The sequence below is a fragment of the Achroia grisella genome, unplaced genomic scaffold (genome assembly GCF_030625045.1).
Source record: "Achroia grisella isolate CSIRO2021 unplaced genomic scaffold, CSIRO_AGI_Agris_v1 utg5633, whole genome shotgun sequence".
Lineage (NCBI taxonomy): Eukaryota > Metazoa > Arthropoda > Insecta > Lepidoptera > Pyralidae > Achroia > Achroia grisella.
This window is the reverse complement of record NW_026712943.1, coordinates 630,102-651,569: the sequence shown is the minus strand read 5'-3', so window position 1 is coordinate 651,569 and position 21,468 is coordinate 630,102. Positions and strand designations below refer to the sequence as shown.

General features: G+C 33.0%; 1 protein-coding gene across 1 annotated transcript; it reads left to right on the top strand.

Moving 5' to 3' along the window:
• The first annotated feature begins 1,036 nt into the window (after nt 1–1,036).
• On the top strand, nt 1,037–20,891 carry LOC131848578 (nucleobindin-2). Its single transcript, XM_059198495.1, has 11 exons — nt 1,037–1,119; nt 3,937–4,053; nt 6,257–6,364; nt 8,263–8,370; nt 9,182–9,352; nt 10,116–10,238; nt 14,320–14,419; nt 16,597–16,830; nt 17,361–17,464; nt 18,162–18,297; nt 20,077–20,891. Exons 2-11 carry the CDS (start codon nt 3,943–3,945, stop codon nt 20,610–20,612), a joined length of 1,731 nt encoding a protein of 576 aa, XP_059054478.1. The 5' UTR covers nt 1,037–1,119; nt 3,937–3,942; the 3' UTR covers nt 20,613–20,891.
• Nucleotides 20,892–21,468: the final 577 nt, after the last annotated feature.

Here is a 21,468-nt window from a genome sequence, read left to right as displayed (position 1 = left end):
CGCACAAAGCCATGAATGATTAAAAGAAGAAAATTAATCTGCTTGATCTAGATTTCATGCCTAATTTAGTCAGAAAACTTATGTTCTTATTTTTAGGTCTACATGGATGGTGAAAACCCTTAGCTTCAATTTCCACAAATCACCCACACATTTATCTCGCCTATCACTAAAACTAACTTAGATGGAAAATCAATAACTTTGGCTAGTGAACGGCAAGTCGTCCGTCCGGAATAAATTAAATTAATAACTTCCTGTTCATGTCGATACGAAAATAGTAATTCAATTAGCTTGTGGAGCATCACTAAATCTTGCACATCACTGCACCCGAGAACGTCCCGGGCGATACAGGGGAACGGCTGCATGCGGGAGGATGCAAACGGCCTCAAACAGCACCTAGAATGACCCAGATTCCCAGATGCAATCGCGGCACCGCACTTCTATATCGCCTAGTTTCTCATTCCACGCATCTGAATATAAATTTGTATTTTCTATACGAATTGAAGTAAATACCGATTGGCAAGTCGCGTTGTTACTGCGATTAACATCTACAAAATGTAAAAGCTCGTCCGATTATAGGTACGTTGTAATTATGTATGCTAATGGATTATTAAAGTCCCAGCGTCTAAAGCGCGTTAGTCCTAAGAGAATAACTAAATACTGCAAGCATTTGCGTTATCGGTCCTCGTTTACCAATTAATTAGGAAACTGGTTCGTTTTTCGCAATGTTCAGTAGGAGAATTGGGTACCGACATTTCTAGTGACTGCTTGTGAAGAAAAGTGTATTGTGGTGCCTTGCGTCGAGCGATACTGGTGAGTAGTCACAGGAAATCTTAAGGGAAATCTCTGAAATTTCGTTCTTCATACGCATGCTTGGCATGCTTGCGTCGTTAACTTAAGAAGCAGGCATACGATGCTTCGACGCCAGGGACAGGACAATGTGGCTAGTCACCTTAAGGACCATACATTTGACAGTAACTAATCTGTCAGTCATATGTCATTCACACACAGAGTAGTACCAAAATTCTGTCATTAGTCATTCTTTGTTTGCATTAAGCTGTCAATTCTGTCATTTCTTTTCGCCTTTAGTTTTAGGACACGTCAATTAATCTATTCTTGTAGGTATGTTTAAAACGAGTGTATTTATTTAGATATTTTTATCACTAAATTATCGTTTGTGTTCTTGTAGTGGTTTTTGTAAAACTTATTTATTTTTATTTTATAATAATTATTATTGAAAACTTGTGGGTGAGTAGAAATGAATAGAGTTATGACACAAATAATGATTTATTTCCTCATTAACTGTCTACATTGCGAAATCTAGGTTTTCATACAATATCCTTTAAAACTTATAATGTGGTTTTAAAAAGATATTGGGTATGTCTAATTGTGATCTAAATTGTGTAGTAATTATTACAAAATTAGGAATATTTTTTTAATTATTATTTAGATTTTCCTCATTTTTATTTTCGGGGAAAACCTGTAATTAATGTTAGTAATTTGTCATCATAATTGTCCAAGTCGAAGATAATTAAGTATATTGTTAATATTACTGTTCTCAGAATATTTGTTGATTTGTCATAGTCTTTGTATTCTAGCATTCTAAAAAAAAAATAGGACATCTGTAAGAATGTGTTTACTGAAAGCCTATCTTGTTAAGCAATGTTTCTAATTATCTGAACTGTTTTTTTCTACTTGGAGAAAATCCTCATAGAGACACGCCCGACGCGGGAGATGCAAATAGGCAATGTGGGACTTCTACTCACTAAAAACTACAATTGGGAGAATTGTAGTTTTTAGTCATCCAACGACATACATAAGTCGCGGGATCTAGTAGCAGTCTACCGCGACTCCGCCGCCAGATTATCTGAATATACAAAAAACAAAGAATAATGAGATATTCTGTTGAAATTATATAGCTGTATATATTAAATTATTTTTAGATGTTTCTGTATATATGTGTAATAGAAAACAACCTTACAACACTAAATGGTAAATGTCAGATATATATATATATATCTAATAAATATGTATAGCACCACAGGCAATAGTTCATTATGTGACACCCATCATGTACTTTATCTATTACGGAGGACAAGGATGCAATTGTCAGTAATTTCATTGCCATAGTAACGGTGTTCCCCTACTACTGCAACACTGTTGCAAATTGAGGGGAAAATTGTACTACTGTTCAACAGTGCCTGTTGTCTACGTATCTATGTATTTATACACACAATGGACATCATGCCATTCCATGAAATAGAAATGATCTTTATTTAAATAAACTTAATATAAGCACTTTTGAATAGTCAAGTTTTTTCACCGCTTTTTCGGAATGCAAATTCATCACAGGAAGAATAAGCAGGAAACTTGTGTGTTGCTCTTTTAAATAAATATTGATTTACTTATATTTAATTAACAACAAGGATTAGGCATGCGATAATCAACATAGAAACTGAATCTCTGTTCAATCAGATAACATTGTCAGGGCTATGAATTTTAAGTTAGATATTTTCTACAAAAACATTATTATCATTTATAAATTCTTCAATTTTATAATAAGCATGTTTACAAAGAAAATATTTTATGACCCATTAGAATTTTTTTTCTGGCAAATTGAGTACAGACTCCGGGAGTTTGTTGTAAAACCTTACGCAATTTCCATAAAACGATTTACTGACTTTCATCAAATGGCACTTAGGTAAAACTAGTTTATTGACATTATGTAAACTTTTATTAGTGTAATCACCTACTTTTTCATGGTACTTGGTACTTCTTACTCATCTCTATTACTTAGGACTAAGCTATTATACCTCTGTACCCAGCCACATAACCCTTTAAACTGTGCCATACCAACAAATTAGGAATTGATCTTGACACTTTTATTTATTGCTTTATCTTCCTGCATCAAAGGGTGTAGGCAGATTTGCAGATTATGCATAATGGAAGAAGAAACATCACTACACATCCTATGTGGTTGTAGCCCACTCATGCATAAACAAATTATCTCCTTTTGGAAAGTAAAGTCTATACAGAGCAGTTAAAAAGCATCTCTCCTAAGAATATCCCACAGTTCTTGATGGGCCTGGGCAGCTTACTCTTAAAAGTGCAAGCACAATAGATCTATTCAGGTTGCAGTGCTACAAGTCTTTAGCACCAAGTTAGCTCCAACCCCTTAATAAAAAAAGGAGTGAAGACACAGAGATATTTTTTTTTTGGGGGATGCTAATGAAATGTTGCACCCGCCTGCGCTAATGGTTTACGCTGGCGGGGCACCAGTGGAGGATGATAAGATGAGTATGAAGGTTAGGTCAGTTAGCCCATCGTGACAAATTCACTAGGAATTTATCACAATGGTTTCCAGGGGGAACCGTGTGGAGGGTGACCTAACATGGTACATTGCTAGCAATGGGAATTACTAGTTCCCATTACTAGCAATCCCTTTCCCCCCGATACAGGGATAATCAGTGAACCATGTTTGTAATTAAGAGCTTATATACAACATCAGCTATGTGGCTCGGCGTATGCTGAGTGTCGGCAATGTTGTCAAGTAATAATGTTATGTGTTATTCTAAACTGATGGATAGGTTAGATATATAATTATTTTGTGTATATGAATATATGTATATTATTTATTTTTTATTTATTTATAGTCTTTGTGGTGATGATAAGTTCATCAGCTTGTCCTATGACATAGGCCTCCTCCCAAAAACTCCTGGTTCCTCTGTCCAACGTTTTCTTTCTCCATGTTGATCCCGTCACTGCCCTTATATCATCCTCCCACCTGTATATCTGCATTATTAGTAATCAATAAAATATTTATCTCTTTCTTACTATAAATTATACTGCATAAGGTGGACTTAAAGATATGATATTCTCTACTACTCAATCTTAGGGAAGTGTAGAGATTTGTTTAGCTTTAATTATACTTTTTTTCAGATCACAATGAGATTGTTACCCGGATTAATATTTCTTCTGGTGATACTCCATGGTTCTTATGCACCCCCGGTTTCCCCAGACAAATCCAATGAAGACAGTGAAGTCAAAGACAATTTGGTAAGAGTACTTTTATTTTTAAGTTTCAGTTGATTGTTACCATTTTATTTGTAATACTGTAGAATTCCCTGAACTTACCTTACCTGGTTACTGTGTAGGAAAGAGGATTGTTAGTAATGTTAACTGATAATCTGATTGCTAGCTAATATCTCATCATCCTATCCAATAGTATAGTAGATAGTCTGTTAGGCCGTAGGCTGGCGGGGACTCACCAGGGACTTATGATGGTTTCCGGGAGAACCATTCCGTCTATAAAAACCCCACTAAATGTGTTGCTATTATTGAATTTTGAGTAGTTGCAAAATTGTCGCGGTTTTTGCATTAATTTCGCCTACCGGATCAGATAAGTTTGTGATAGTGTAACCATACTTTAAATTAAATACAACATTTTCTTTATAATACTCATCTATAGGTATTGTTTAACTAAAACAAAATGTTCTAACAATTTGAAGGATTATGAAATTATATTTCCAAAATATAAATATATATATCTATACAAGATATCTATAAATAAAATATCTCCACAAGATGTCTGTAAATACATAAATAAAGACATTTCTTAAAATCTAATAGGTGTGAGAGACAATGAAAAAATTTCCACTGGTGAGCTAAGGTCGCTAGTCAATTACAGTTGTCTAGTTAATCCTGCACTAATTGCTAAAAGTGCAACTGCAAAAAGAAATAAGAAATAGTAGGGGGAAAAAATAAGGAAATGGTCTTACATGAATAATGAGTTTGAGTTTAAACATCTTCTTCAATCTTCTTATTTATTACTAGCTGCGACTTCGTCCGCGTGGAATTATCTTTATTTTTCTAAAATAAAAGTAGCCTATGTTACTCCTTATTACATCAGCCACCTGCCAAAAAGTTCCGTCAGAATCAGAGATTTCCGGATTTCCGGATTTTCAGCCATTTCAGAGATTAGCCGGAACAAATAGACAAAAAGATAAAAATTAAAAAAAAATATTATATTGATGTATGTACCGTATTTATATTCATATGCATGTAGTAAAAAACGGTTATTTTAATATTACAAACTGGCACTCCAATTTTATTTACATATATGTATAGATGTATTGAGACTAGTTTAAAATCATAAAACATTGGTAATATCTGTTCTTTATACGTATGATAAACAAGTTTCTGAGATAAGAATAAATAGTATACTTTTAAAGCAATTAACATTTGATATTTAACGTTCAGGGTCATTGTGATCTAGTTTTTATACTGTCAGTTCAATAAACGCTATGAAAGCTATTTTTAAACTGTATCGCGATCTCGTGTATAATGTTTAATACATACTATGATTTTATTAAATCTTGCTTTTTACGATGAATGTTTCCTGGCCTAGTGGTTTACTATCCTAATTTACACCGGTCGCGCGTTCAAATCTGGCTAACACAAAAATAATAACTGTGTATGCCTATTTAGATTATACAAATTGAAGCGTTGTTTTGTTCAAGACTATTTGGCATTGTGTGAACTGTCCTGCGTTTAATTATTATTTTAAATTGGAGAACAATGGCCTACTTTATTTCAATTTATATTATAGCTAGCTGTACTCGCGACTACGCGTGGAATTTAACTTTATTTTTCTAAAATAAAAGCCTACATTTACTATGACATCAGCTACCTGCCAATAACAAAATCGGTCCAGTCATTTCAGAGATTAGCCGGAACAATCAAACAGACAGACAGACATACAGACGAAAATTGAACAAAAATATGTTATTTTGGTATATGTTCTGTATTTATATTCATATGCATGTAGTAAACAATGGTTATTTTAATATTACAAACAATTACTTTAATTTTATTTATATTGTTGCTGTCGTACTTGCCACATACTTTTATAGTTCATATATTATATTTTTCTAAAGAATTTTATTATATATTTTTTGTATACAGAACTTTAATATTAAATAAACATTGTGACAGACAACAACATATAGGTATAAATTTATGGTCGCGGATTCGATTCCTTGCACCGCATAAATATTTGTATTCATGAGTATGATTGTTTGTATCGGTCTGGGTGTTTTTGTATAACATATAATGTATTTACAAAAAAAATCTATCTATATATTTGTATTGGTTATCTAGAACCCATAACACAAGCTTTAGCTAGCTTAACTTGCTCCGAGATGGCGCTGTGTGTATTGTCCTGAGATTATTATTATTATTTACGTTTTTGATGTTGCAGGAGGAGTATATGGAATATCACAGGTACCTAAAGGAAGTTGTACAAGCTCTAGAAAGTGATCCTGACTTTAGGGAGAGATTAGAGAAAGCTGACGTAGAAGACGTAAGGGTTAGTACACAAATGTTATAATATTTCAAGTACAATTTTTTTTATACTAGGACTTTGGAAAACAATCATATGGCCAATATTTTGTTTTGCACTTTTCTTATTATTAGAATTCTAAAATGTTGATAGTCAACTTTTTATTGTCTTTTTTGTATATAACAGATGGTAAACGAATTGAAGGGCCATCTTAAGACAAATGACAACTGTCATATATGCATGAACACCATAAATTTGTCGGCGTCAGCGCTTAACTTTCGCGGTTCGATTTCTTGCACAATACAAACATTTGTATTCCTGAGTAATAATTGTTTGTATCGGTCTGAGTGCTTTTTATATACATTATTATGTATTTACTTAAAAATGTATATATGTATATATCAGTTGTCTAATAAGCGTAATATTATTTGATACATTTATTTAACTGCCCTTTTTAGTCATACTTGTGTTTTCCACGACATATGGTCATGCTAATCATATTGGCTTGTCCATGAATAGCATAGAAATATTGTTCATTCAAATAAACTTAACATTAGTACTTTTGTATATATTTTAATATTTATTGATTCTACCACTCATTCGGAAAGAAGATTTTTTACAAGAATAACGAGCAAGAAACTTAGTGTTGTTCTTTTACATAAATATTCAGAATTAATTTTTTACGAATTTTGTGTGTATACATACTGCCATATAGCCCAGTTGACATAAATAAATATTCATTTATTTTTACTAATTTATAATGGCTGATTCATTTTACTACTCAAATAACTCTATTTTTTCTCAAATAACTCTATTTTTTCTCTATTTTTTTAACAAATACTTCTATATTTCCTTTTTTTGTAATCCCTTTCTTTCCTTCAAACTTTTAATGGATATGTGTATTATTAAATTTATGTATGTCTATGTAGGTATATACATATATATGTATATTTATATTTATGTATATTTGCATGTATTATTTATATATTAGTTGTGTTGTTATTTGCACCACCTACTCTTTTTCATATACCTTCACCGTCTACCTAGAGGGTGTCTGTGAGAGATTGCTTAGCGACAAGACCGCCTTTGTACTTATGATTGTATATATATATTTATATAAATAAAATATTTTTTTTTCTGGTGCAATAAAGTATATAAATAAATAAACAATAACTATCCAATTACTTGAGTAACAATATAAAACAGTCCTAGTTGTCAGAGCAGGTAAGTCTCTACAAGCAGCAACCTTTCACGAGTATAATAATAAAGAAATAATTATAAATAGATTATAATACTAAATGGTACTCTAATAGACTTTGCAATAAGTCGTCTAAGTGGGTTTGTCTTATCTTATTAACTTGTTTTTTTTTATACTACTATGGTGGCATACAAGCATACGGCACATCTGATTTAGACAGTTTTTAAGAACTACATGCATTATATATGGAATTAGATATAGAAACTTAGTTAAGTCCATTTTGTAACTGTTTTGTTTGTACAATAAACTTATTATTATTATCTACCTAGCTGTTCCCGCGAATTCGTTCGCGTGAAATTGAACATTATTTTTCTAAAATAGAAATAGCCTAAATTACTCCTTATTACACCAGCTACATGCCAAAAAATGTCCCATTAAAATCGGTCCAGCCATTTCAGAGATTAGCCGGATCAAACAGACCTACAGACAGACAAACAAAAATTGTAAAAAATATTATTTTGGTGTATGCACCGTATTTATATTCATATGCATGTAGTAAAAAGCGGTTATTTCAATATTACAAACAGACACTCCAATTTTATATGTATAGATTTCTATCACTAAGCAATTGTCTTAAAGTTTCGGTTCGAACGAAATTTGACATGTAACAATAAAATTACATGGAATAGAAGCATGACTTTCATTAACACAATATTATTTATTGTAGTCTGGCAAAATAGCTGATCAATTGGACTTTGTGAACCACAACATAAGAACTAAATTGGATGAGATCAAACGCCGAGAGCTCGAGCGGCTCCGCTATTTGGCAACGAAGGTAAATATACGTAAATGCTGTAAATCATTATTAATACATGATATTCAATAGCTTTGTATGTAATTTATTTACTCATCCATTATATACATTCAATAACTTTACAGTGTTTTGTCTGTATTATACTATATATGGGTTTTGTGTATATTAAAACAATATAGCTTCTAGCAGTCGGAAATAAATTAAATTACTTTTTAAACAATTAAATAATTATTAGTAGGTTCTGGAGTTTTTTTTTCTCGTAACAAAATCCGTTCCATATGTATATATATATATATCATATCTATGTTTTCATCATGTTATGATTCGTTCAGTCATTGAAGAAGTTTGAAATAGTGATTATGAACTCGAAATGGTAAATTTATTTTACTTATAGAATAGAAAAATTCTCGATTGTAATAAATTTAAATTTAAACACTTTCAAATAGTCATGCTTCTTATTAATCTAATACTGGTTTGGTAAGCTGTCTCAGCACATGACATAGAAGCAAGAAACTTGTGTTTATAAAAAGTCTAGAACTTTTAAACTAATATTGTAACTTTATACTTTAAGTGAATACAACCACACACTAATACCACATAGTATGTATGCATAATATTAAAATACAGTCAGTTGAATAACAGAATAATATATCATAAAATATTGTAACTGACTGACTTACTTTATACCTTTTTAGTGACATATGATAGATCTATTTAGAATATTAGCATTTTGAATGTTATACAAAACTGTGTTATACGAATTAGAAATAGGCTAGATTAGAATTCCTTGAAATTGTCAAATACCAACAATAATTAAACTATATCCTTACAGCAATACGAGTTGACTAACAACCTAGATGCACATATGGGGAAAGTTCCGGCCAACGACCATTTGGACCATGCTAATCCACATACATTTGAGATTGAAGATTTGAAAAGACTTATCAAGAAGACAACGGCAGACCTAGAAGCTGCTGACAAGCAACGAAAAGAAGAATTTAAGGTTCGATATTTAAATGTTCTTCCTTTTATAATTTGTGACGGTCTTGTTGGTCTAGCAGTGTAGCACACCGATACTTGAGGACTGCAAGTTTGTCTTTAAATCTAGTATTAATATTTCATTTGTTACTTCTGTTCATGTTAAATCTGTCTTGTGTGAAAGGTTGATTAGGTTACATTATGGACAATATTTCATAGATCTTAATGAATTATTCTAGAAATTTTATAATAGCATGCTTTATCAGACATGCTAGCGGTGTACTTGATGGTAAACAGTAACCATTCAATATAATAATAATAATAATATAATGATATAACACCAATCTCACCAGGCACACAATAAGTACACACACACTCACACATTCACACACGCGCACACACATATACACACTCTGCACTTACTTGATTTCGGCACGTATGTGTGGAGAAAACCAGCAAAAGCTGAGAAAAAAAAAAAAAAAAAACTCTTTATTGTGCACATACAATACAATAAGAAAACAGTAAATAAAAAAAAATAATTATAAAAGGCGATCTTATCGCTATAGGCAATTTCTTACAGACAACCTGCTAACAAGCAGTTGGACTAACGTACATAGAAGAGGTAGATAGCAATATACATGAACAACACTACTGACATCACGTTATCACGCCACATCCGTGTACCGTTCATGCGTTGCTATTCTAGAAGATTTATTGTTCGTTTGCAATGATAATATTTCACAAACATTGAAATCTCTCTCATTTTAGTTTAAATGTGAAATTTTCAGGAATATGAAATGCAAAAGGAGTTTGAGAAACATCAAAAACTGGAAGGGATGGATGAATCCCAGAAAAAGGAGTACATGGATAAAGTAAAGGTAGAAGAAGATGCCAAAAAGCATCATCAGCCGGTAAATATTTCCAAAACTTAACTAATATTGTAAACACTAGTTTGTGAGTATGTATGGATAGATAAATGGATGCACGGATGCTTGTTAGTTTTTCACGCAAAAACTACTGAACGTATTTTGATGAAACTTTACAATAATATAGCTTATACATTAGAATAACAGATAGGCTGCTAATTTCATACAGATACAACCTCGGGCACAGCTAGTATGATATCATTTGTTCGCAATTAATCAATGTAGTAACAGTAATAAAAAAGGAAAGAATCATGAATTCTTTCAACGCCTCGGTGGTCACCACCATCTTACTTCCGATGGTCATGGGTTCGTTACCCGCACGATGTAAACTTTTGTATTCATAAGGATTGTTTGTGACACTCCGCGTGTTTTCCATGTTTATATATTTTTATTTCTATCAGTTGTGTACTAACAATGACATAGAGACAAGTACAGTGATTAGCTTTATTTCTATTATTTTCGATATGAAAATAAATCGGTTTAGAAATCTACAAGAATTTTATTAACTTAGGCAGGATTAATATCAGCTTAACTTTATTTTTGACAGCCTCGGTGGTCTAGTGGTTTAGCACACCGCTTTACTATCCGATGGACGTGGGTTCGATTCCTCGCACGGTACAAACATTTGTATTCATAAGTATCATTGTTTGTATCGGTCTGGGTGTTTTCTATGTATAATATATATTTATTTATAAAAAAAACTGTATGTATGTATTTATATCAGTTGTCTAGTACCCATAAACACAAACTCTGCTTAGCTTGGGACTAGATGGCGCTGTGTGAATTGTCCTGAGATATTATAATTATTTTTGTAAAATTCATATTGAGAATTAGAATTTGTAACTGTAATTATTAGACTCCGATCGAGACTAGAGACAGCCGAAAACGAATTTCAGTTATAGTGTCAGTTCGGACAGAAACTTTTTTTTTTTTGGGGTTTCTTCGGCTTCTTTTGTTTTGTATTTTGTATATATTACAAAATCTCAAATGTATGATTTAATTATATTTATGCGTTTGTTATACATTAACAGCTGTTGATTGAAGTAATATTGATTAAACAAATGTATCCACAAATGAATTAATCCCTATGATAATCTTGATTTTTGATCGATATATAACCACTGTCTGTAAGTAATTAGTACTTTTTAATGTAATTTCGGCCGGTTTATTAAAATTGAATCGAAATTACGCACTTATATATATAGTAAGAAACAACATATTTATATATAAAAATGTGAGAAAGGGTGGGCTTACCTCTTCCAGCCTACCTAACGCTGTGACAGTGGATGTATTTAGCGGATAATGGTAGTAAAACAGTTCTATATACACAAAAAAAGTATTACTATGTACAGTTAATATATTTAATGAGAAACGGTTAATAAATCTACATATTATACATATATAAAAAAGATATTATACTAAATTCAAATTCAAATTCAAAATATCTTTATTCATGTATTATATTACAGACTCTTATGATATGTCAAATCTATCGTCAGTTCGAAATTATATCGAGATGAGAAAAACTGATAAGAAACTCAGCTCGTATTTTATTTCAAATAATAGTGGAACATGTTTATAATAATACACAGTCATTAAAATTCAAAATTGGGAGAATAGAGTGACTAATTATACTAAAGCAGATATGTATAAATATAAAACGATCTAAGCATATATATAAATACATTAAGCGATTAAATATTAATAAGATGATTGTTTTTGAAACAGCTTCAATTATTGGTAGATTATTGGAAGATTTCGATCCTTTTTTAAAAGTAGCAATGGAAGGAATATCTTTTTTGTACTTGGCATCTATATTATGGAAGCTTATTCCACAATAAAGCAGCTCGAAAATAGATGGTTTCCAATAAAAGTTCCAATAAATCCAAGTTTCCAATAAAATTTATTTACACGTATACAATTTATTTTTACAATTATCGCCAAACTGCTTGTCAGTTTATTGACGAAGTACACTTATTTTTACAATTATGCTTAATTTACAATTAGACTATAATATAGAACTTGTATTATTTTTTCGAGTAACCTTTTTAGTTTAAATGTAAACATATTGTTTACTTGAATAATCGATTTCGTTTAAAAAATTATGAAATATCCGTGTCGTTAAATTTAATTAGATTTGTTAAAGTTTTAATTGTATAGAAGTTATAGAACATAATTTAGTTTTGGTAAATTTAAATTTGAAGTTAACATTATTAGCTGGTATTCGATTCGTAAAGTATAGTTACATATAAGTTACGGGTAATCGCTTATTATTGAACGGTATGTATGCAACGTAACAATCATAGTTGGTTTTAGTATAGTAATGTTTATGTTAGAAAATGGAAACAAATAGTCTGAGTCACGTACATTTTATCGCTTTATGTTCATATGACTAATGCGGTAAGTTCATACGTTGCGTAAATAATTGCATAATGTTACGGTTTCTATTCCATAGCTCATTGTGAAAGTACAGGATTGAAATTGATAAAGATTTGTTCTTTTTTATGTAAATATTTGACGGTTCTGGCGGTCAATGGAAACGGTCGCCTATAATAATAATAATGTCTCAGGACAATTAACACAGCGCCATCTAGTCTACATAATGTTACGGTTTCTATTCCATAGCTCATTGTGAAAGTACAGAATTGAAATTGATAAAGATTTGTTCTTTTTTATGTAAATATTTGACGGTTCTGGCGGTCAATGGAAACGGTTGCCTATAATAATAATAATGTCTCAGGACAATTAACACAGCGCCATCTAGTTCTAAGTTAAGCAGAGCTTGAACTGTGGACACTAGACCACCGATGTACATTTTGTTGTAAATATATACATAATATATATAGAAAATACCAATTGTACTCATTAATATAAATGTTTATATCACGCGAAGACTCGAACCTTGCTCGCTGGTTCGAGTCTTCGCAAGGCGGTGAGATAAACCGTTATACCAACAGGCAAACGCATCTCTGACTAATGTAAACAGTTATAAATCAAATGTTATATGAGAGTATATCCCGTAACCATCGGAAGGTGAGGCAAACTGTTTAACGACTATATCGTCGAGGTCCTCCATTCATTGTATGCACAGATGATGTCCATCTGTTTACATAATTTTGTTAGTTGTAGTTTAGAACTTAACTTAATGTGCTATCGTCGTCGTCGATCTCATATTGTATTATTTTACTGATAAAGGCTATAACAGAATAGCAGAGAGGGTGGACTCACTGCCCTCACTGAGTTATAGACCGTTTTGTCTCCTTCATTAGTTTTAAATTTTGAATTATTAATTTATATTTTGGACAACAATTGTATTAGATTTTGTTTGAGACAAATAAAAATTTATTATAAAAGAAACTGAACGTCAATCTGTCAATCTTGTTAATATTTTGTTTTTATGAGGAATTTTTATTCAATATTCTAGTGCTCTGTATGATTTTTCTTATTATCTACTTTTTTTTCATTTATTAGGACTAACAAACAGTAAAACATTATTATTAGTATATATATACAGGTTGTTTTTTTTTTCATCATGATAATGGAATGGTGCACCTGCCTGCGCTAACGGTTTGCGCTGGCGGGGCACCAGTGGAGGGTAATAAGATGAGCATGAGGTCAGGTCAGTTGGATTGTGACAAATTCACTAGGAATTTATCACGATGGTTTCCAGGAAGAACCGCGTGGAGGTCGACTTAAGATGGTACAATGATTGCTAGCAATGGGGGTTCCCATTACTAACAATCACCTTCCCCCATGTACAGGTTGTTATAAGTTTAAGTATTTTTAAATGTATTACCAACGACGTTAATCATAGTTTACGAAGATAGATTTGTATAACCATGCTTTGTTTTGAGAAGTAGTGCTTAACAATAATTTATTATTTTTCTCCAGCAAACCTTTTCATGGCACTAAACACAATAATAAAAGAATTAGCCAAAGAGGCGCTGAAGTGAAGCGCTTACATGCTTTTTTTTATTAATTTATGTGTATTTACATATATGTTCATTTAATATTTATGTACCATAAACTAGTTAGAAATAAACATCATGCATTTCATACAACACAGCTCCACCACCCCGGTTCTAAACCACAACTCGAGGAGGTCTGGGAGAAACAGGATCATATGGATCAACAATTTGACCCTAAAGTTTTCTTCATGATGCATGGTGAGTTTATCTATGATTATTAACTTTATTGTCTGTGGCAGCTCCACCATCCTGGCACAAGGCAACAGTTATTAGAAATGTGGAAAAAAGCTGACAATATGGAAGCAAAAGATTTCAACCCAAGAATATTTTTCATGATGCATGGTAAGGTGTATAGCGTGCAAGCATATAGGTAGGTAGCATAGGACATAGTAAGTAGGCGGACCAACATTTAGATTTCATCTTGTGTGAAGTCAGCACGCTATTTGGGATTTTACTGTATCGCATGTTGAACACAAAAAATCTTAACAGCGCCTTTTATATTGTTCACTAACGCCATCTAGCGTCATACGTGGAAACTATTAATGACATTATTATTCACAATTATACATGTAGTTCTCATAATGACGCTTTTCGTTTTGCTTGTGTTTTTTTAAGCATGTATTGTCACGAGAGTTGTTTGTTTTTCATTTATACGTCAAATCAAAATGCATCATATAGGCCTATTAATAAAGCTTGTGAGTAATTAAATTTACCATCGAATAGGGATGTAGTTTGAGTCGACATGAAATAGTAAGAAATTCTGCTCGTACTTGAACAGCGAGCATTGAGCGCTCTCGATTTTGAACATCATTATAATAATGCATATAAAAGCATAAGTTTAAGGTGAGAAAAGTCATAGCGTATACTTAATGCTATATTAATTTATAATATCATTGAATAAATACAAATATTATTACAAGCATTACTGTTGGGAGTATTATTATCTATACATATAAATTAAATTGGAGGGCCTGTTAGTAATATTGAAATAACCGTTTTGTACTACATGCATATGAATATAAATATGGTACATACACCAAAATATATTTTTTTACAATTTTTGTCTGTCTGTCTGTCGGTCTGTTTGTTCCGGCCAATCTCTAAAATGGCTGGACTGATTTTGACTTGAACTTTTTGAACTTTTATTGGCAGGTAGGTGATGTAATAAGGAGTAACTTAAGCTACTGTTATTTTAGAAAAATTATATTAGTTTAGAGACGTAATAGTATATTAATATAACATAGAACATTAAATATGTATCAGGTACTTCAAAGATATCCAATATACAGTCAAGAATATATAGTGGGTTATATGAATTTACAGATACACGAAAAGCACATATGTATGGCACGAATTAACTCAAACAGTTTGCAGAGTTGATGTCATTTTGTTTTCTTCAATTTTAACATAATATTACAGTTTTTTGGCACTGTTTTCTCACGTTTTGTATTTAATATTTTATATTATTTGTTCTCTACTGTTGTGTTCTCCACGGATTTTATTTCATGAACAAAAAACTACTGAAGTTGTTTATGTTACAAAATTCCATTTACTTGTAGTTTTGATTGTTAATTTATACAGTTTCTTTTGTTCTGATAACTATTAAAACTTTTTAATTTATATAAAAAAATCTGAAATGACACATTCTTCCTAAACAGTATCCAAAATTTATGTTTGTAACTTTGTTTATAATCAAATTTCCATAAAAGATTCATTCTCTTTTTAACATATTAGAGTTCCTTGTGACCTTGTCATATTTTTTAATCAGCGTATGAATTTTATCACCTTTATATATTTCTTTGTAATGGACAATAATGGAGAAGAGAGCACCCGCCTGCACTAGCGGCTTACGCAGGCGGGCCAACGTGGTAGATAATGAACATGAGGCCAGATCAGATCAGCCCATTGTGGCAAATTTACCATGATAGTTACCAAGGGGAACCGCGTGGAGGTCAACCTACCATAGTACATTAGCAATAGGCTTATCAGTCCACATTATTAATCCCCTTATCTTCATTCCATATTATTGACCTGTATTGATGTATATATGACGACCTCGGTAGTCTAGCGGTTTAGCACATCGCTTACTTTCGATGGTCGCGGGTTCGATTCCTCGCACGGTACAAGCATTTGTATTCATAGGTAGGTATAATTGTGTCGGTCCATTTGTTTTCTATGTTATGTATGTATTTAAATAAACAAATCTATGTTCTAGTACAGGTTCTGCTTAGCTTGGGATGACGTGAATTATCCAGAGAAGTATTATTATATAATATAAATATATTTAAAATATATATGTTACGTGTAAATGTAAAGTACATTACATATAATAAAACTGCATAGAGGTCAGATAAATTAAACTCTTGTCATCATAGATGTGGATGGTAATGGTGCATGGGACGCTGATGAAGTAAAGGCCCTCTTCATTAAGGAGTTGGACAAGCTGTATGGACCCGGCGGACCCAACAAAGACCTGCATGAGCGAGCTGAAGAGATGGAGCGCATGCGCGAACACGTGTTCAAGGAGAATGACAAAAACCATGACGGTCTCATTGACTTCAACGAGTTCATGATGGAGACGCAGAAGGCTGATTTCAATCAGGATGAAGGTATACTTTTTTATTTTTATGGTTACCAAAACTGAAGGAATTTATGTGGATGACATAATTTTGTCTATTTTTTTTTTATTGGATTACAATTAATGGTCCTCCCTGCTCACGGTTTACGTTGGCGGGGCACCAGTGGAAGAGGATAAGATGAGAATGGGGTTTAGGTCAGTTAGCCCATAGTGGAAAATGCTAATGTTTATCAGGAACCAGGGGGAACCGCATGGAGGTCAACCTGACTTGGTATATTGCTAGGAATGGGATCACTAGTCCAGTACCTGACTTGGTATATTGCTAGCAATGGGACCACTAGTCTAATATTCCCCTTTCCTTTAATTTTGTATACTTGTATGTTAGCGTTGAAGGCCTTTTAAGAAGGAAAAACATCTCTTCTTGAGTGTTTCATTATCGTATCAAAAGCTTGAAGTTTTGAGAGATACTATGGACGTCAAATGATGACATGATCTTTAGGCGACTAGTCGCCATTAGACCGTCATCTTGTTTGCTATTTTAGGTGCATAATATGTTTTCAGGCTGGAAGTCTATTGACGAAAATCAAATCTACACACAAGCAGAGTACGAAGAATACGAAAGAAGGAGGCTCGAAGAGTTGAGATATTTGCAACAACGCGGATTGGTGAGTAATATTTTTTTAAATACTCATAGTAGTTGGTGCTATTTTCATTTGACGGCCTCGGTGGCCGGTGCATAGCATCGGTGAGTACATTTTCTCTAAAATAGAATAGAAGAATAGAAAATCTTTGATTCAAATAAACTTAATTTAAGCACTTTTGAATAGTCATAACATTTTTTTATCGCTCGTTCGCAAAGCTGTCTCATCACAAGAAGAACGAGCAAGAAACTTGTGTGTTACTCTTTTAAATAATCCTTGTAAGTTTACATTCACAAGTCGAAACGTGTGAACCCAACTACCAACCAGCACAAATTTATTTGGGTCAAATATAAATATACAATAAGATTAAACCACCACACCACTTTCTTCAGATGGTTGCGGGTTCAAATATCATTTGGTACAAATATTTGTATTCATTGAGTGTGATTGTTTTATTTAGTCTTGTGCTTTTTTGTCTTTTGCGCCATCTAATCCAAAGCTAAGCGGAACTTGTATAATATGTACTAGACAACTGATAAAAGAGGCTTATTTTTTTGTAAATTGACACGTAATATATCTATGTATATTATGTATACATTTACAAAAAAATATAACATCCATATCTTAAATAAAAAAAATTGGCATTGGCTCATTCTTTAAACGAAATGTATAGTATAACTATTTGACGGCATTATCCTTTAAACATGGTTGTTTTGGACAGGTTGATGCACATGGTCGCCCAATTCCTGGGTCTCACCATCAGGGCTACGAGCAGCATCCTCAATATCAACAGCAGCCGTATCAGCAGCCCCCACATCATGGACAACAATACTATCCTCAAGGTCAAGCACCACAAGGTTGGTTATTATTGCACTAGTATATTTGTGGATAATCTACTTCCGTATCCCTAGGGATCGGCGTAATATGTTTTTCTCTTCTATTCCTATTCGTAATCATCGTGCTATTAATTCCCTCTGTTTCTCTATCATCTTTCATACAGTCCATCCATCTCTGTCTCGGCCTTCCTCTGTCCTTATCTTTCATTCACATATAACACTTTCTTTAAAATATTCTCTTCATTCCTAATCATTATATGCCTATTTATTTTATTTATTTTATCAATACAAGCTATTAATGACTATTATAAATACCTTACAGACTCATGTTCCCACCAGTATGCTGCCCTCCTTCATGAAGGTGGGCAGCATGTTGGTGGGAATTCGGGCCACAAACGCCTTGAAACTAGCGTTATGACTCGATTCCAGCTGCGTCATCCTCAAAGTCAGAATAGAATAGAATAGAAAATCATTTATTCAAATAAACTTACATTGAAGCACTTTAGAATAGTCATTACATTTTTTAATCTACCGCTCATTCGGAAAGCTGTCTCATCACAAGAAGAACGAGTAAGAAACTTGCGTGTTGCTCCTTTAAATAATTTTATTATTACTTTACATTTTTAAGTTTAAGTGTGTGAATACAAACCACCAATTAGCACTAATTCAAGGTTTCATTCGGGTTACTCCCAACCTATACCAACACATTTGTAACATATGTGATATGAACACATGTTCAAGTAATTTATACAGTAACTGGGTAATTAATAGAATGACTATTAAATTAAGTTTGGTTTTATACAATATTATATATATTGTATAGATTATCGAAAAACATATAGTAACTTAAGTATAGACAAGTTTGCGGCTGCGTTTTCATATCGATGTTTAAGATTAGAATAAACAGTAGACAAATTTATATAAGGAAAGATAAGTATACGAAGGAAGTAGTTTTATTAAAGTACGAAAAATTGATCTAAAATACCTTTCGTATTCAGCATCACATTATATTGTATATGATTTTATACTGAAACTAGCTGTCACGGCAAACGATGTTTTGCCTTAAAATAAAAAAAAATTAGGGGTGGACTACCCCTAACATTGTGGATGAAAAATAGATGTTGGCCGATTCTCAGACCTACTCAATACACTCACAAAATTTCATGAGAATCGGTCAAGCCGTTTCGGAGGAGTATGGGAACGAAAACTGTGACACGAGAATTTTATATATACGATGAAACATTCATGTTGTTTGTTTTATTGTAAAATATATAATCTAATTATATTTTTCTTTATACTTCATTATGATGAGAATTTATTCACGGAAATCATCAACCTTCAACACTTTAACTTACCTGCTTATATAAATTAAATGTATATAAAAAATAATTCACACCAGTGTGAGAAAATGTATAAAATGTATTAATATTTTACAAAAAAATCGCAATTTATAACTGGAAGCAGTTTGATTGGAATACTAAGTATGAACATGTTAGTGAAGTTCAAAATAATTTATGCATATAGGACTTTTTTTGCTACTAATTTGTTTTAGTGTATCCCTACCACCTTCCTTTTTTCCTACCATGTTCCTCAGATTCCTCGGATACCTACTTCAATTGGGAAAAACTGACAATAAACTACTGTTAAAACGAGTTTATTAGTATACAATAATATGATAAATTGAGTGTCAAGTTAGATTTTAGACTTTACTACCTGACCATTATGTCGTCTAACTATAGTTATGTAGTTGACTGTACTATATCACTACTATACATATAATATAATATTGTTTTCTACTAGGTTATCAGCCTGCGCCCGGACAAATACCTCAAGGTTACCAACAGCACCCCGGTCAAGTTCCTCAACAAGGCTACCAGCAATATCAACCTCCCCAAGGTCAATACCAAGGACAAGTACCACAGCATCAGGGTCAACCTCAGGCGCAATACCAAGGACAGCCACCTCAGCAACAAGGTCAACCTCAAGGACAGATACCTCAACAACAGGGTCAATCTCAGCAACAGTACCAAGGACAGGTGCCTCAACAACAGGGTCAATCCCAGCAGCAATACCAAGGACAGGTACAACAACAGCACCAGGGTCAACCCCAAGGTCAACCTCAAGGTCAACAAGCACCTCAGCAAGCGCAACCAGTAAATACAAATCAAGGACAGGCCCCTCCGGCTGCACCTGTCCAAGCTCAAGTACAACCTGTACAAGGACAGGGAGTACCCCAAGGGAATGTACAGGGTCAGGGTCAACCCCAACAAAGTCAGGGTCAAGCACCACCGCCGCAGAATAACCCGGTACCACCGATAGACGCCTCACGGCATTAGACTATACTCATACTGATAATAATAATTTTATTTAACTTAATAATCCAGTTCCAATTCAAAATATAATCTGATTTCTATATTTCATGAATGGAAATGGTGCCAAAACTGTCTCACGCTTCTTTTGGAATATTCTGTGCTCGCTTCCGAATTGTCTCAATCTAAATTTAGTCTAACTAATTTTAGAGACCAACGTTATACAATCATGGTTCTTATATTATAAGTAGCTTGCTGAGGTTTAATGTAGTAAATTAATTAATAAATGGTTCAATATTCAAATTATATCTGTTGTATTATTTCATACCTGATTCCTTAATTTGTTTCGTATTCATTGACAAGCACAGTCCTTGCACGAGTCTATACTTTTCTGTAATGGACATTGCAAATAACTACACCTCTGATCGATCCAGTTAAGCCAGTGAGTGGGTAGCAAATACTTTCATTAGGTCCATAGAATATACCAGTTCTTATGTGTGGGTAAGCCTAACCTGACCATACTAGTAATGATATCATTACATACATATTAGTTAGTGACTAATAATCGCATTCCCCCCGCTGAGATGAGGTTTTTTAGGGGATGATAACGGTACGGTGGAGGGGTGATGGCGATTGTTAGTTATGTGGACTCATGATCCCATTACTAGCAATGTACCATGTCAGGTTGACCTCCACGCGATTCCCCCTGGAAACCATCGTGATAAATTCCTGGTGAATTTGTCACGATGGGCTAACTGGCCTGATCTCACATTCATCTTTATCATCCTCCACTGGTGCCCCGCCAGCGTAAACCGTTAGCGCAGGCGAGTGCACCATTCCACTATTATTCACAAAAAAAAAAAAGGAATCCTTCATCAGTGAC

Bases quoted from the DNA above. Each gene is read 5' to 3' on its own strand.
- LOC131848578 (XM_059198495.1), top strand. From the start codon at position 3,943: ATGAGATTGTTACCCGGATTAATATTTCTTCTGGTGATACTCCATGGT. The intron at 4,054-6,256 runs GTAAGAGTACTT...TTGATGTTGCAG, and splicing joins GTGAAGTCAAAGACAATTTG to GAGGAGTATATGGAATATCA. The intron at 8,371-9,181 runs GTAAATATACGT...ATATCCTTACAG, and splicing joins TCCGCTATTTGGCAACGAAG to CAATACGAGTTGACTAACAA.